General features: G+C 44.5%; 1 protein-coding gene across 5 annotated transcripts in view; it reads right to left on the reverse strand.

Moving 5' to 3' along the window:
* Positions 1-7,401: 7,401 nt before the first annotated feature.
* Positions 7,402-17,472, reverse strand: part of MXI1 (MAX interactor 1, dimerization protein) — a 57,976-nt gene continuing 47,905 nt past the window's right edge. For all 5 annotated transcript variants that reach the window (XM_030031563.2, XM_030031565.2, XM_030031564.2 and 2 more), the window contains 3 exons: positions 12,090-12,204; positions 10,708-10,879; positions 7,402-9,292 (listed from right to left, as the gene is read on the reverse strand). In XM_030031563.2, the coding sequence (XP_029887423.1) occupies positions 9,129-9,292; positions 10,708-10,879; positions 12,090-12,204 (451 nt within the window). In that variant the 3' untranslated portion in view covers positions 7,402-9,128. The remainder of the gene's footprint in view (positions 9,293-10,707; positions 10,880-12,089; positions 12,205-17,472) is intronic.

The following is a 17,472-nucleotide window of genomic DNA, read 5'->3' on the forward strand; positions in this document are numbered from 1 at the left end:
TATATTTGACAAAGTGAAAATATACATGGTGGGGGGAAAGTGGGAAGTACAGAATCTGCTGGACAGAATGCAACACACAAGTGAATTGAGTCACTGCAAGATGAAGTACATTTTGCTTAATTCCTCATCTTCACTGGTAGCAGGGGGCTTAAATTTTCTTTTGCATAGAGAAGTTCTTAGGAGTAAAATAATCTGACCCCACTGCTTTTTAGACAGGGAGTTTGCATTACAGCCTACGCCCTACAGAGACAAGTCTCAGCACTGACAGTAAATAGGTGACAGCTGATAAACACTGACAGCCATGTGCAGAGGAAGGTCACCTGTTGTCTTTCACAGATGGCTGTGATACATATTGCTGTATCACTTTCCTTACCTGAAAGGAGCATCTTGAAGTTAGAACTGAAACATGCTAAAGCAGACAGAACTGGAGTTTTCAGGAAGCCATGTGAGCCTTTCCTTAAAGAACAGGTAGAGTTAAAATAAAAAAAAAGTCTTTGGAGAAAGAGACTTAATCCATACCTGACATGTACTACATGTGCTCATCTTTTGATGTAATAAATACAATAGTCTCTATCTATCACAGGACTATGTGTTCACTAGTCCTGAAGAGAACTTAAGGTACAGTGAGTCATCGGAACACAATGGGTGCATGAGCCTCCCTCAGGATAATGGACGGTCCAGCCCAAGTTAAAATTCGTTGGCCTCATGGACGACTTCATTTGTGCTCAGCCTTTCCAAAAAAAATTCAGCCAAACTTCTACATTTCCTTTGAGTAACTTACTGTCACCTCTTGCACACCATGGGTTGCTTAATGAGCTTAGCTGTAACTAACTCTTCCTTTGGGCACTGCAAAGAAATGCTGAAAGAAAGTTTTGATACGTTTTTTTCCTTAAATGCCTTACCTGGAATAGGGAGTGACACAGTGACACCACTGTGGCTGGGGTGTTCTGATCACCGGAAGAGAGAACATTTTGAAGAAAACTTGCATAAATAAAAAAAACCACCAGAACTGCCATCTTGGCCACACAGCCATTCCTTGTGGCACTTGATTTTTTTTTTTTTTTTTTGATGCTGTTTCCTTATCTGCAGGATGGGGCTGGTTCACGTGTAGTCTGGCTTTGGAACACTGCCTTAGTAAACCATCTTGAGAAATTCACACAGAAGACATAAATCATGAGTTAAGCCATGTTGGTAATTGCCAGAACAAACAAGTTCCTTATTTTAAAAATGCTGAAGTGGCCTGAGTGAGTGTTTTGGTATTGGTGGGTTGTTGGTTTTTGTAATTTATTTCCCAGCTTTATTAGCTGCTCTAAACAAGAAGAAACCTGTTTTTTCAGAACTCATGCTCTGCATTGACTGCTGGGCCTCTCGGCAAGCAGAGTAAGTACCTACCCCAGTGCTAGCAAATCCTACTATAAAACAGACAGTACTTGGAAATACTGAAATGACAGAGGGAAAGTCAGTTCAGTGTAAAACTAAGGACTGCAAAACCACTAAGCTAGAGACACTATGGAAAAGCTACTTGTCAGAGAACACAGATTTCTTCCTTTCAGATAAGGATACTGTGCGAGATGACCAGCGTGGGATGCACATTTCCTCTTAAAAGTAAGTTACTACAGGAAATGGTTTATCTATCTAGTACAGCCTCTGCCTTGTACAAACTGTAATTTATTGTGGAAATTAAACTAGCACAAATCTGACTGACAAATCTGGGACTGTTCCAGTCAGTTTAAGTATTTAGAACAGTCTTAAGAGCAGCACCTTTAAATGTTCATGATCATGGCAATCCATTTCTCTTTTGCTTTCCCTTACGCCAGAGTGAGAGTGTTGTGTCACTTATTTCTGTAGATGCTTAGCCTGAGCAGATTGTAAATACAAAAAAAGACTTTAACTTAGATTGCAATTCAATGCTGGAGATGTTTAGAAGGCAAAACCGACAGCGAACTTCTATACTTCCCATTGATGTTCCCCTTGCCTGAATCAGCTTCACGGCAGTATTTTGTGGAACAACCACCACTTGCGTGTCTCACAACGGTTACACTAAGTGTAAGATGATGGAAAACGTTCTTGGGCCAGAATCAAGAGAGTGATCACTACCTTGCAGCTGGTGCTGCTCTTTGCATTGCAATTTGTCCAGTCTTCATCTGCACTCTAAAAAGCTTCACTTACTTGGATTGCAAAATAAGGAGGGATGTTTGCCTCGTGACTATGGTAAACATCCATGCCACATACCCACGCTAGTGACCTGTTAACATACAACCTGATTAAGCAACTTCACTGACATGTCAATACTCTGGCCTTGAGCTGAAGGCTTTGCTACACAAAAGCACTCACATTATTTCCTTTTGTAAAGCAATTACCTTTCTATGCTGAACTCACCTTGCAATGATTCTTTGGTCTGTATAGAAGTGCAAAGCTTTCCCATGATGGATGCTGACACAAAATGTCTTGCTCTCACCTAGACTGAAAGGGGATGTTAGTTCCCAAAGAGACATTCTCCGTGAGGAATACAAGTGATGCTAAGTTTTAAACCTTACATTTTTAGCTGACCTGATGAACCTGGTATTCCCTAGTGCGATGAGTGCTATTTTGTACCGTTGTCCACCACTCCAGGAGAGGAAAGAGCTTTTATACTTGCCCATCAAGCCTTCCAGGAGGAGATCCAAAACAGTGAATTGTTTTGAGACAAGTATTTTTGAAAAGGGATTAAATGGAAAGCATTTTCTAGCCTTAGCTAAACTGAGCACTAGCTGGAGTACTGGTAGCCCAAGTCAAGTTATGAACTATGTCTGTGTACATTCTGACTAGCAACCACAATGTTAAAACCACCATAAAATGCTTTAAATTCCTTGATGGTTTATCCTGCTTTGCTGTAATGTCCCTCAAGATCAAAATTAATCCTTGCTGAAATACAGCCCTGCTACAACATTCATGACCTCAATGAGACCTTACGGAAGGGGTGAATTTGGACCAAAGCTGACTGCACATGCACAGAGTGGCTTTCTGGCTCACTAGTGTTTCTTTCAGTGGGAATCACCACGGGGGAAGAACAGATGAAGGCTAAATCTCTGTTCTCTCAAACCACCCCTGTAACTATCACCTCATGGAGGAGGCACGCCAGAGCTATTGATTGCTGGAAGGCAACAAGAAATGCCAAGGTCTTCCAGCCCCATACACGCTACAGTCAGATCTGTATGACGAAACATCCCAGAGGACCTTACTGCAGAAATTCCCAACCTGGGAGCATCCCTTGAGGCAAGATTAGCATTATTACTAGTACTCAGAGCCACTTACTCATCATTCCTGTCTGCTCGATTTCTCTGAATTGCCACATTTCCAGTACATGAACGCCCTCCACGGCCTTAAAAGCACTGGCCGGGGCCACCCTGCACTCCCCAGGAATGTATGGAAGTCAGCTGCCTTCCCTTGACCTGCTCAAGACCAACATCAGTCCTCTGCAGCCTTTGTTTACTGTGAGTAAATGCTGTATTAAAATGAAGCTTCAGCGCATGACTGTAGCACAGCAGACAACAAGCCAAGACGGTGAATGACTTGTTAAAGACCAAATTAACCAGCTCACCCCACCAGCTTCCTCTGGACCTCACTCGGATACTACAAATTAAGGGTCTGATTTTTTCCAGTGGGGTAAAAATTAAAATATTACCCATAGCCCTTCCAGTGTGGTTAACATTGAAGATCTGTCCGAAAGAAAATGACATTTCACACCTTTGACCTGCATCAGTCAGGTCAGCGGCACAGTGTGACTCTCAATTGTTCAACTCCGTATGAGCGCACGCCTCACAGGACACATCCACCTTTCCCACAGGCTGCTCAACAATTCCTGATCCTTGACATTTTTGAAGGGACCTCAACACAAGCACCCCTCCTTGTGAGACAACTCTAGTTTTAGTCAAATGCAGCAACACCCCAAACAAACCCTAAATTCTACACATTTACAACCACAGCCATAGGACTAATACCCATAGACTCCTTATTTCTGCTTCTGCCTAATAATTAAAGGGATCAGTCCTCTTTTCAGGAGGAAATGAGCAGAGAAGCAGGGGTCAGTGCTGACATATTATCCCCAATTAAACAACCTGCCCTTCTGTAACAGGTCACTCCCAAGGAAAACATTTTGCATGCAGACAACCACTCTCCTCTCCCACGTTCGTCCTCCCAAACATCACTCAGATCTGTTGGCCAATTTCAAGCAAATCTGACACCACATCAGTATTTTCCACGTATTTTGTGCAGAGTGGTGAACAGAGAGGAAGAAGGATGCACTCCTCTTCCCCAAGGGTCCCACAGGACAATTCAGAGACTGTGTCACGGATGCAGAGGAGTTTCAGTCACTGTCAGGTCACAGAATTTATCACTCACCAGAGAATCTGTTCACAGGACAAAGCCTCAGGAAAAAACATTAGACTTCATTCTGCTATTTATGAACTTCTTTTTTTATTATTATCACCTTCCTAACCTCAGAATGAAGTCCTGGTTTTTACCATTCTCTTTCAGGAAGTGATGCCAGTTTCTCTTTCTAATGATGCATGGCTGATGCCAGAAAATACACAACAAGAAAAGCTTATGATCCTGGGGCGGGGGGGAAAACCCCTCAACTATCTCCATTTAGTGCACATGACAGATCCCACTTCCACTTAAGCCAAATGTTTCATCCATTTCAACAGGGCAACACAGAAACACAGACTACAAACAGGGAGCAGCAAATACAAGAGAACAAAGAGCAGAAAAGCAGGAGGCTGGAGCTCACAGGCCAGAAACAGATGGTAGCAAACAAACAAAAGGAAAACACAACCACAAAACCTGGAAAACAATACATCTGTATAGCTAACCCCATTTCTATTGACCTACAGATTTCTTGAGACAGACAGATTTGAGACCACCTTCGTCACTGACATGCCTCTAATGGAATGGACATTAAAATGACCTTCAAGTGACAACTTGCCACAGGATAACCATGACAAATGCAGCCAGATAGTCATCTCCACCTTGTCTGCAGACATGAAATGACATACTGTAATACGCTTGTGTCAAAAGAAGGAAAATGCTGGATGGTCTTTTTAATGGGTTTGTCCGTAGCAAAGGGGCCCGCTGGGGATCTAATTTACAGAGGGAGGACTTGACAGAATGAGCTTACAAGGGAGCTGTGTGCACACGTGCATGTGTGTCTACTGTGTGGGCAAGTTGCCCAAGGAAAGCACATCCAATTCTGTTTTTACAGGAAAAGTCACCATATGCTTGTAAAATTAAGGAGAGAATAGATTTAGGACTTCTGTTACTCTACAAACACAAAAATAAAGCAGAAAAACAATAGCACCCATAAAGCAACCCATAAAAAAAACCTCACACAATTTTGCAAAGATGACAGGAAAATGTGATTCCATGCCCAAATTACCATGTGGCAAGAATAAGTGTTATTCTGGATGAAACTAGAGTTAATGTGATGGGCAGAACCTAGGGCCACAGAGAAGACTGGGAGTGAAGTGTTTCACTTTACTTGCAGAGGAGTAAAACGAGGCCTCAGAAGCAGCACAAATCCCACGCAGTTGTGCATTAAAAAACACTAGAGTCGGGAACCCAAACAGCAACACACTTTCAGCAACTTTATCTTTTGGGGTGAAAGAAAGTAACTCTTTAAGGACAACGTTTGGACAAAACAGACAGTAAGCTTGTGAGCACTGTTGGGGGAAACCCAGTAAATTTGACTTGCTCTATTGGATCTCTTAGAGTTCAGTAGTGAGGGACCATCTCAGCTTCCAAAGGGTAAGAGAAACCTGACCCTCAAGGGCTGGGATTTACACCTTTGGATACTCACTCTGTTTTACAAGATTTCAGGGTAGCTAGTAGAAACTTTGATGGTACTTTGAAAAGTGACCTTAAAGCAGATCTGGCACATGGGACTATTCTGGCTTGCCACGACAGGGACAATTCAGGAGATTCATGCATTTTTAAGCAGAAGGAACTATTATGATCATCTAACTGATGTCCTGCATAACCATACAAATTGGCCTGTACAATCATCTAAAAGTAACTTATAGCAACTTCTCTGAGCAAATTAGTCATCTTGAACATTTCAATGCAACGGACCAGACCAACGAAGGGAGACAAAAGGAGTGTGACAGACCATGTGAGGTGCAAGCGTACAGAAAAGGCCAGAGTCCACAATGCAGTAATAAAGCAGTGCAGGACAACCTCAAAAAGCCAGAGAAATGTTTCCAATCACATAAAAAACTATCCAAGCTCTAGCTGAAATCTGCTAAGACCTGCCACAAAGAACCCCAGCATCAGAGCAACCAACTCCATGTCTTTAGCAGTTATTATAAAGGCTCTTGATTTTGGTTTATCCCTGGTCCTCTTCCTGGCTGGACCATTGCTGCTAGCTGAGCAGTCAGGCAGGTGGCTGGTGATGGAAGCTCACCTCCTGCTACATTTTTCCCATTCTATTTGCACTTGATATCAAGACCCCTTCAAGTCCACAATGCTAGAAAAGGTAGGAGATACCAAACTGGCCCCGGAGCACATAAGCAAACTCTTCAGACGTGTATTCCAACCACAGACACATCACTGTTTTATACCAACTAGGAGAGCAAAGCCATTCCCCACCCCTGGAACTTTAGTATTTCTCATCTGTGATATTTCTTTCTCAAGTGGCCATTTAAAACAAACAGGAATAACAGGAAGGAGGGGGTGCTGGGACAGCTACAGAAAAAGGGTCATAAATAAATAAATCCCACTAGTATTCAACTGCTCAGCACCAGGGCTGCCAGTGGTCAACACTTTCAAGGAGAATAATAATGAATAAATAAATAAGGCCTTGCTAGAGCTAAAGTTTCCCCACTTTTCACCACTCAGAAGACTGTGCCAAACCTTGTGTCATCCAGAGATTATACAGACCCCAAACATAAACCAAGCAGCTTTTCTTCTTTGAAAACCCTTGGGCCCCATTTGTTAACCTGAGCTCAATTCAGTCTGTGGCAGACTCCTGCTCCTGCCAGGTCACCTCCCAGGAGGAGGAAGAACAGATGTACTGAGCCACTGGATTACCTACACACAAGTGAAAACAGATTTAACAGCAGCAACTTGATCCAGACTCAGTAAGCGAATTAATTTAAAAAAACCCCAAACAAACAGAAATCATTCATTACAGCCATGGAAAGATTATTTCTCTACTCAAGCATGTGTGTTGTGCCTCTTACAGGGGATGACACATTTTGGAGGAGACTGGGGGAAACATCAGAATATTTAAACACAGGCAACTTATCATAATGCAAAAGTCTACAGCAGACTCACTCAGGATCTTCTTATCACAGGATCGAGGGGCACAAAAAGAACAAAGAGTCAGCTAAAGTGATACGAATAACCAAGATGGAAGAACACGACTCATTTCAGATACAGAAATGTTTAATGGCGTTAAAGTGCTACTTTAATGGGGACCATATGCTAACATATAAACACAATTCCACTGCACTGCTAAATATGGTTGTCTTTATTTTTTTATTTTATTTTACCTCTTTTTGCCCAACCCTACCTAAAACAATAAAATAAAATCTAAAGGACTGAAATTAACAACCCATTCAAATCAGCAATAAGTTATGAATTTTATAAAGCATTTTTTCCTCTTTTTTTTCTTAGTAATGAGGGGTAGTTAAATTACTTAAGGATATACAAAGTTTCAAACAATGCCATAGGTGAGGACTCTATTAAGGTTTTTAAAACTCGGAAAACAAAATAATCCTGGCCATTAAAAAGACAAAAATAAAAAAAGCAAAGCCCTCAAAAGTGCAGGTTAGAATGCTCGTCTCCGAGAAAATTAGAAAACATTCGCTATAATAGCTCTTAACAGCACCTGCACAGATAAGATGGCAAGGCCCTTGGGAACAGGACGTGCAGTCAAAACGGTACATTAACATGAGAGACGTGCTGAGCTTAACTAGGTTAACTACTGGACTGGAACTTCAAAAGTCAGCAAAGGGAATGATTCTAAAAAGAAAACCAAAGAAACCCCCACCAAACCTGGCCTCTTCCAGCTAGCACAGCCTTCATCCATTGTGTGCATGGCAAAAAGCATCTTTGCATTTCATTGGGTCAAGTGCTTCATCAAAACAGAGATCTTCTCATGGCATAAATTCATATAAAAGACATCTAAGGTTTCATATGGACAAGCTCTAAAAAGACGCATCAGACTTGGGGTGTTTTCCCTCCCAACACATTTACAAATGTTTATCAAAAAATCTCTTCAAATAAAAAGGTCATAGTGGCTCAGTATCTGGGCATGACTTTCTGGCATATCACCTCTCGTATGTGCTGGTTTCCTTCTGTCCTCAGCTGGTTGTGTGCCTGCATATGAGCACACATCTACCGGGAGATCTGTTGTCGGTGTCACAGCCTGAGGCATGACACAGCCCACGATGTGCTGGTAGATTACAAGTGTGTACCTCTTGCTTTAGCCACGCATCAGAGGTACTTGCTTTTTAAATGATGTCCAACAGAAAGCTGAGCTGAATGGTGTTCTCCCCTGAACATCTCTCTTTGCTGCCCCTCTCTCTCTGGGCACAGAATGAGACCTTAATCATTATCATCATTGTTATTCCTAGGCTACGTAAGCCTTCTTAGATTTCCTAGTACGACACCATTGGATTGTGATAAACTGTAGGACACGGTCCTTTTAGGACCACAAAAGCTCTTCAGAAGGGCCTAAACTAGGTTGTTCAACCTGAATGCAATATAAGAAATTCTGACATTTCTCAGATCTCATGACAGAAAGAGAGGGATGAGTCTCTAGTATCCTCTTTCAAACAAATAAATTCAAAACAAAGTATTTCATCACTAAGGTCTAGATCCAGGTCCCACAGAAACAAACAGATTTCACTGACATCAAAGGGAGTAGTGTTTGGTCTAACTTTTTGCCAGCAGGAATTGGGATTGGTAACATGACCAAATGAAGACATGTGGGTTTCTGTGGAGGCTTCCTTTACCCAAAAAGCTTTATATACAGGTCTCTCCAGGACTAGCTGTCAATATGTCATTTCTGAAAGAGGATACTGGCATCTAGGACCCAGTTTGATCACCCCAGTGAAATCATTCGCCCTGCACTGTTGTCTCACTTGGTTCTAGGAAGAAAACGAGAGCTTGACACTGGCGCTGGAGTAACCCTCGTCACTCCCAATACTCTGCAAGCTGCTGTGATCATCAATGTCACTGATGCTGGTTGTGCTGATATTGTCCACTTCTCCATGGGAGAACTCTGTGCTTTCAACATCCACTTCAATCTCTTCTAAAAAGGAAAATGAGAGAAATGCACACAGGTTAGCACCACAGATTCAACTACTCCCTTCAAGCCAGTGAGCTGCTCGGACTCCCCCAGGCAGGGATGAAGCAGCAGTCAGGCGGGAAGACTTTCAGTGTTCTCCCTGGAACGGGATGGGCTGTGGACATGATTTATAAAAAGACTAGATAACAGCTTGGAGTTTTCTTAGGGACTTGGCAAAGGGGTTTGACTCCTCCAGCATGTATGACTCCTCCTATCAGCATAGGTGGGCCACCACACACACTGAACTTGTTCTACTACCTCTTTCTTTGGAATTCTACCACCCCAGTGTTGGAAACAAAAAGAAACAGATAAAACAGAGAAAATGGAGCATGAAGTTACTCCAAAACATGCTACTTGCTTGATACTATGTTCCCAAAGCCAGGACCACTCATCTAGGGCATTAAAATGCATTACCATGGGGATCTGGGTTACTCTCAGAGATGCTCAGTGGACTTTAGAACATAAATCTTATTTCTAAGAAAGACTTAGAAAGCAGAGATCTAGTTAACCAGATATCCTGGTTCTCATATAATTCAGGAATTTTCCAAAAGGATTTTTTTTTTTAAACTACAGATTCACACCCAAACTATACAGCATCTTTGGGTCCGTCAGTAAATATCAAACCATTTATTGTGCTTAAGTATCTATCCACAGCAGAGCTATTTTAAAAAAGAAAATTATCTGAATTCAGTTAGCTATTTAGATCATCTCTATCCAGTTTTAACTGAGAAGATGAAGTCTATGGGAAGCTTGGACAACAAAAAAGTGGGGGCTGTGTATAACTGATTCCAGGAATTTTAAGAGGCAATTTGCTTAGTTCTGTTTGCTTGGTTATACCATGGTATCTTGGTTATACCACAGCCCAAATACAGAATGAGAAGCTGGATGCTGCTTTGCAACATCCATTCCAGTCCCACTAGTATCTTCTTAGATTTTCCTCTTTGTGTTGCTGAGAGATTCAGTTGACCAAAAAGCACAATGGATATCTCAACTTTATCATCAGGTATTTAGCTGCCATCTTGTGATCACATTATTTTTCCTAACTAATGCTTTGGATTTTAGAGAGCTTTTCAGAGAAACAGGTCACTTTAAATGCCACAGAGATCTGCTCAGGTTGACAATAACAACACTTCTTCCAGACTTAATTAGAACTCATGCAAAATACTAAACTCTTCATCTATCTATCTATCTATATCTATATCTATCTATCTCTATATATATGTGTCTGTGTGTGTGTACATGCATGTATGTGAGCAAAATCAGTAGCCTGAATACCAAAGGCCATAAGAAGGGGATAGATGAGAGACAAGAAATGGATGAATCTCACGCCCTCGCTTCACAGAGTCCTGGGGATTCAGTGCTAGTTCAACAACACCCACCTCGCTCCGAGTCCGAGCGATCCGAGGAAATGGTAGATCCAATGCTGTCCATTCGTATTCGCTCTATCTCCTGAGGACCCTGTAGTTGTTCCAGTCTTCTCTTTAGGAATCTTTGTTCTCGTTCCAGGTTCTCAAGCTGGTGTTGGCTTCTCCTCTCAGCCTCTTCAAGTTTCTGACATGATCAAATATGACTCAATAATTAGTTTCATCCTTTTCTCCTTCCCTCCCACCTCCACTGCCCAGCCACCTGCTTTGCTTAGACCTTCCCAGGTCCCAGAAGGATTTAAGCTGCAAAAGAGCCCTGAATCAAGCTGCCTTGCAGTCTCCAAGAATAATGCCATCTCCTCACATCTTTTCCACCTCCCAAGTCCTGATAAATCATACACATTAGTATAAAAAGTCTCTGAGGACAGAGCCTCTCCAGGGCAAACAATTTGAATTGTAGGAGTTTGTGGGTCATTCCACATAGGTTCAGCCACTTGCATTACCAAATCTGTCCACGAAGGGGCCTCAATTCCCTTAACCAAACGAATTCAGGGTTTGTTATGATCCACTGTAACATAAAAACGTGCCCTGGGAGTTCTGTGTTCCTTGCTGCATGGTTTAGTAGGATTTCTCAGAAACAGTTTTCTATTCAGTAAGCGATTTACATAACCTACTACAGATTTCTTTGATCACAGCTGGGAAATCTACCAGGGCACTGTTCTTTGTTTCCTATGACAAGCACATTGCATAAGGAGGAGTCATTTCAGGCTAACTCTGTCCCTTCGGCAGTGCTTTTTCTCCTTCACCACCCATCCTCCCTCCCACTGTCCTGACCTGCAACAAAGTATTTCAGCCTCTTCCAGATACTGACAATGCTGCATTTTCTTTTCAGGCTTTGCTTTGCCAAAAGTGAATCTAGAAGAGTGCTGGGCTAGCTGGCAAGTTCACACATGAAACCTCAGCAAGCCAACCCTGCCTCACACTCTTGTGGTTTGTGCTAATGCTTCAGCAGTGGAAAGTCACTAGCGCATCAGAAAAAAAGCTGCATTTCCCACCAAAATGCAGTCATTCAACAGTAGCTATGTTTTTCTTCAAAGAAATGCAGCTGTCAACGAACTATCACAATACAGAACAAGACCCCTGCTCTCCAAATCAATCATTTCCGTAGTTAGCGCAGTTCATTATGGACTCTTCTAACAATGTGGCTTGTAGCAATGATAAATGATTAACCAAAGGGGCAAGGCTTGCTTGCTTTTTTCTTTTCTGTTTTTTTTTTTTTCTTTAAAAAAATGTGTTAGTCTCCTTCAACAGAGTTACCTTTAAGCAGCAAGAGTGAACGATTGAATTGCACTTCCCAACAGCCCAGACTGAAAGCAGCTTGGAAAAGCAGCTCTTACCTTGATATGTGCTTTGGCTTTGTTGAGCAGCCCAAGCGTTGTGTGCCTGGTGCAGTCTGGTCCTAGCGGTATCAGAACTTTTAAGCGTTCTAGACACAGGCGGAGGTGAGCTCGGCTGCAAGGAGAGAAGAGGATGATCAGAGCTATGCTTTTAGAAAGGGAATGTCATTTCCTTTTCTACTTCCCTCCTACAAGGCAGTTTTCATGTCTCCCTCTCTCCACACATCACAAGATTCCCCACAGGTACCAGGACAGACTGCCACTAAACTACTTACACTGCAAACATCAGCTGCTCACCAATACTTGCATTATTGCTAACCTTTGACAGACACTGTTTATTTTCTTGCTGTCTGAACTGATAATCTGACTCATCTGGATGAACTTTGCGCAGGGGCAAGGCACACAGGCAAATGGTACAAGTATCTTGTGGGTGTCCTCTCTCTCTCAGCTATTTGCTGTCTTGCTGAGAAGAACTTTTGTGAAAGCAGTTTTGAATGACTGCTACCCCCTGCACACTTGCACATTGCTGGTTTGGGGACATTTGCTATGAACTGATCTAGGCACCATCTTTTTGCACAAAATTAAGAACAATGAGAAAAATGGTCAGCCCAAAACACCCAAACAATCCCTGCTGGCAGTTAAAGGAGCTAGAGGGATGGTAGTTCCCAAGAACTGCACTCTTACTCCTTCCTGGGCCCAGGTCTGAAATGCTGCTGGGGGTGCAAGGTCTGTGGGAACAAGAGAACCCAGGACCTTCCCCTGAGCAACCTTCTGACCTTGGCTCATGTCTACAAAGACAGGCTCAAGCATGACAGTGTTGCTGATGATACGAACCATTTTCTGCAGAATATGGAAGCATGTTCTGGGGAAAATGGTTCAGGCAGCAGTGGCAAAGCACATTGTCCTCAGGCTACACAAGAAAACTGTTCCTGCTGTCTTCTCCTCTGTAGCACGTATGCAGGAATGAACAGCAGCAGATTTATGGAAAACTGTCAAGTGTGGGTTGCCTTTTTCCCCTCCCTCTCTCTTTCCCAGACATTAATGATTTATGTCCAAACTTGTCATCCCAATCAATAACACAATGACATCAGCTCCACCATTCACATGCAAGAAACACCAGTGCAAAAGAGTCCTGAAAGCCTATCCCAGCCCCTGCTCATGCACAAAGAAACTGAATCTTAGCCTGATCCATATCAATGCAGGGGAAGGAAAAAAAAAAAAAAAAGAAGAAGAAAAAAAGAGCATGGACAGTTCATTTCCATTTGCTTTTCAAATTCACTATTGCATCCAGTTTGAAAGGGGTGGGGGAGAGGAGTCTGTAATCAGGCAATTATGTCAGTGACAAGCAAGGATGATTAAGGGTGGAAGGGTCAGGGGGTTTGGTGATGAACTGTCAGCGCAGGGGAGTGTTCACTAGAGGTGCTGTAGCTGTGAGCTCCTCACTGTTTCTATTATAAATCTCTTTACGAAGGGTCCACCATTCTGTCTCAAGAACAGCCACAGGGCTGCATATGACCAGCAAGGGCCTTGAAGAACACGTGTTTTTCATTAAATATTAACAACTGGAGAAGTGGGAAAGGGGAAATCATAATACAAAAATAAAACTGAAAAAAACCCAGTAATCACATCAATCTCATCTTTTACTTCTCAGCTCGCTCTAGGGCAAACCCCACTGATGCTAAACCCATATGGCTGACACAGGGGGATTTTTTCTACCTGGAAGCCCATTTTCAATGTAGAGCTTGATCAACAGGAGTTGTGTGCACCCACTACAGGTGTTTGCCCAATGTCCCATAATGACCTGTAGGGCCAGCAATGAAAAAGCATTGCTGGTTCACACTGGCACTATAGTTCATGTCATCCTACAGGAGACTGGATGCTGGCTTCTTGCAGCTAGAGAAAGGAAGAGAAGGAGGATCTTGTGGTGCACAGCTATCAAGCTGCAGCACAGAGCAGCATGGGCTCTTCCCAGCACGAGTATGAGCACCAGCCATACGCTTCACCTACAGGATCAGCCCAAGTTAAAAGTGCAGCTTGAGTAGAGCTAAAGATGTGTGCACAGATCTAGGGGCTAAGGAGCAGGGCTGGTTCCACCTACCAAGGGACTTGCTACGTAGCACCTGCTACAGGTAGGGACCGCAGACTCCCCCCTGCCCTGCTAGGCAAGGGCAGGTCCCAGCCCATGGTGAAAACTGAATTATTTGTGCAACAGAAAACAAAAAGTTTGGGGAATCAACATCTAACCAGTATCAAACGTATCACAGTCCACTCCTGAATGCAGAGAGAAATGGACACACATCTACAGCCTGAGCTTTGGGCTCAGTCTCAGCGCTGGAGGTTTTACCAGGAACTGGGGAAGGTGCTGCACCAGGAACTGTGATTCCTGGAACCAGTGATCAGCTTCGGGCAGGAGCAAGTGCTGGCTGGATTGCTAAGACAGCAGTTAATAGGATGGCACTGATCTGCCATGTCAAAAGCCAGGTTATGTGCAGACTTGATGACATCAACCGTATTAAGCACCTGAAAGCCATATGCAAAGATCCAGCCACATAATAAAACCCTGGACACTGAAACACTTCCCGTTGTGCCGCAGGACCACGGTGGATTGATGGTTACTGTGCTCTGCAGGCCCTGATAAGGGCAGTCCCTGATAAGGGAGAGGGACAAAGCAGTCAGAGGGTCTGTCCCCAGGAGGACACTGGAAGAGCTGGCAGAGTTACTTCCCCAGCACATGTGGCCCCAGAGGGGACATTCACCCAGTTCTGGATCCCCACATTGGCTCTCAAAGCCCAGAAGATTGGCGCAGGCTCACACAGACAGTTTTCAGAGAAGCCACTCCTGCCAGCAGCTCTGCTGGCCGGTGGCCAAAGGCCATGGCCTGCAGCAGGGGTGATGGCCTCTGCTGGCACACCAGGCATCAGGAGGGGACACCTGCCTGTGACAGAGGGTGTGAGTGCAAGCTGATAAGCTCACGACAGCACATAGCATGGCTCAGGCAACGAGCACACTGCAGGGGCAGGTGGCTTTGGCTGAGCCGAGGCAGGTTTGGAAGAGGTTTGACCGAAGCAATCACTTCAGTGCTGCTGTTGCACTTTCCCCTTATTTTGCACTCAGAGCTGAGCCATGCTGAGTTTTGACTCCACTGCAAACCCAAGTGCATTTATATCTCCAACCACAGCCTAACTGAGGGAAATGCACAGGGCTTTACATTAGCATACAGCAGCGGGCCAGCCTCGGTGCACAGGCTGGTGCAGACCAGGGACAGCCAGGCCCTTCAGTCCCAGCACTCACCTCTTGCTGCTGGGGACGACACTGGCAGAACCACTCAGGATCTCCCTGGCCCAGTGCAGCTGAGAGAGCAAAGAGCAACCAAGCCTGCAAACCATCCTGGCACACAAGCATGTTGTTTTCCTTCAGAGAGATGAAATCAAACAGCTTCCCCAGCTCTCTCCCCTCTGCAGTGTTCAATACCATGCCTTTTTATTTTTACAATCTAAGCTGGTCACAGTCCCCGACCTCTCTCAACTTCCAACAGCCTGAGTAGACCATGGTGGGTTCTTAAACCACACAGCACACAGGCAGGTCTGATGCACTGATTGGTGGCTTCGGTAAAACCCAGAAATAAAACTCCAGAGCTCAAAAGCATCACAGCAAACTTAGCTAAAACACCACTTCAGAGAGAAAGCAATCACAAACCTATTAACCTTCCTTATCAAGTCCTGGAGCTGTACCTGGACAGCTGTAATCCCACAGGTCAGGCCATGATATGAATGTCTTTTCCCCTTGTTTACCTGGGCTCTGTTGCAACGTGGCTTTGACAAAGCTGCAGGCTCTTGTATTCAGTGAAAATATCAGCATTGTACAGGCTCCAGACAGAGCCAGACGGCTTTCCATGTAAACCACTGGATTATGCCAATATTTGACGCATCTGCCAATATCTGGAAAAACAAGTCTAAATGCCCATATTGTTATATAACAGAGAAACAGCTCAGGCTTGGTGCAAAGGGCTGCTGCCTCTCGCTGCCTTGATCCTGGGGAAGATAGAGGATGACAGAAAGAGAATTCCAGTTTCAGCTGAGGCCCAAGCCTTTACACCCTAGCTGCAGGGAGATGGGAGAAGCTGGAGCCCTTTCTCCTGCGTAAGTGGCCTTGGAAAAAATCAGGCTCTCACAGCAGCATCCTGAGCGCACGGTAGGTGTTGGATGTGCTGAAGAAGGAATCTGTGGAGGATTTGAAAGGAGGGGGCTCTCCTCTTTCCCAAGAGATCAGCCCGGTGCCCCCCTCCTGCTCAGCCTGATGAGGGGGAAGACTCCTGTTTGAGATTCCCATGTGGGGCATCAGGGTGGCCAGAAAAGGAGCAAAGCACCCGAGGGGCTTCGTAAAACCAGAGCCTAACACGTACCTCTCTGTCCCAAACAGCTGAGGACAACCTTTTATCCTGTTCCACCTGACAACTCCGGCTAGGAAAGAGCCCCTCTGCCACTTTTGCTTCCTCCCCCCCTGTGCAGGGCTATAAGGAGCCTAGAAGCAAGTTCCTCTGGGATGTGGAGGGCAAGCTGAGTGAGGATGCCCTCTCTTCTCTGCCAGGAGCTGCTGTGGGAAAAGTTATGTCAGCTCCTAAACAGATGGGCCAGAAGACTGAAGCAGATGAGGTGTGAGCAAGCTCAGCAGTCCCATAGCCCTGCCAGCTGATCCACAACAAGCTATAGGTGGCTGCACGTGGAAGAAGGGGGTGCTGGCCCCTGAAGTGGCAGCCCCACTGCTGCCCACTGGGTATATGCTGTTCTCCCCCCTTTCCCTTTGTGCCTGTGCAAGAGCTTCCGACTGTATTTAGATCATCTACTTCTACCCCCTCAGCTCCCCTCCAAGGCTGAGCCCCCAGACCCTCTGCCCTGAGTCTCTCTCAGAGAGGAATCTGGCCCTTGCTCCATGCAGCCCTTCCTTGCACTTGGCTCTGCCTGGCTGCAGAGGGCTGTAATTTCACAGCCTGCTCTCCTCTCCATCTCCTAATGACATCATCCACTCTGATTATATAAAGCACGGGGAGGAAGCCTTTATTTATGCGTGCTTTTTGCTCATAGCTTCAGCTGTCTCACTGTACAACACGCGCCCAAATCCCACTGCAGGAACTGGGCTTCCTTTTGCCTGGATCAAAACTGCAGTGCAGAAAAAGGTGTGGGTGAAAAAAAAAAAAAAATAAAAATCCCCATTTCCTTCCCCCACTCGTCTGAGGACATTTTTGAGGGGTTTGGATAGGAATCAACCTACCCCACCACTCTGTACCACAGCAAGCAGGGCATAAAGCCTCCAGCCTCTTCCCTGACAGGGAAGTCCCCAGAGAGCTGAGGGATCTGTGGTAGAAGCTCCAAAGCCTTGTATCTGC

The sequence above is a fragment of the Aquila chrysaetos genome, chromosome 11 (genome assembly GCF_900496995.4).
Source record: "Aquila chrysaetos chrysaetos chromosome 11, bAquChr1.4, whole genome shotgun sequence".
NCBI classification, from domain to species: Eukaryota; Metazoa; Chordata; class Aves; order Accipitriformes; family Accipitridae; genus Aquila; species Aquila chrysaetos.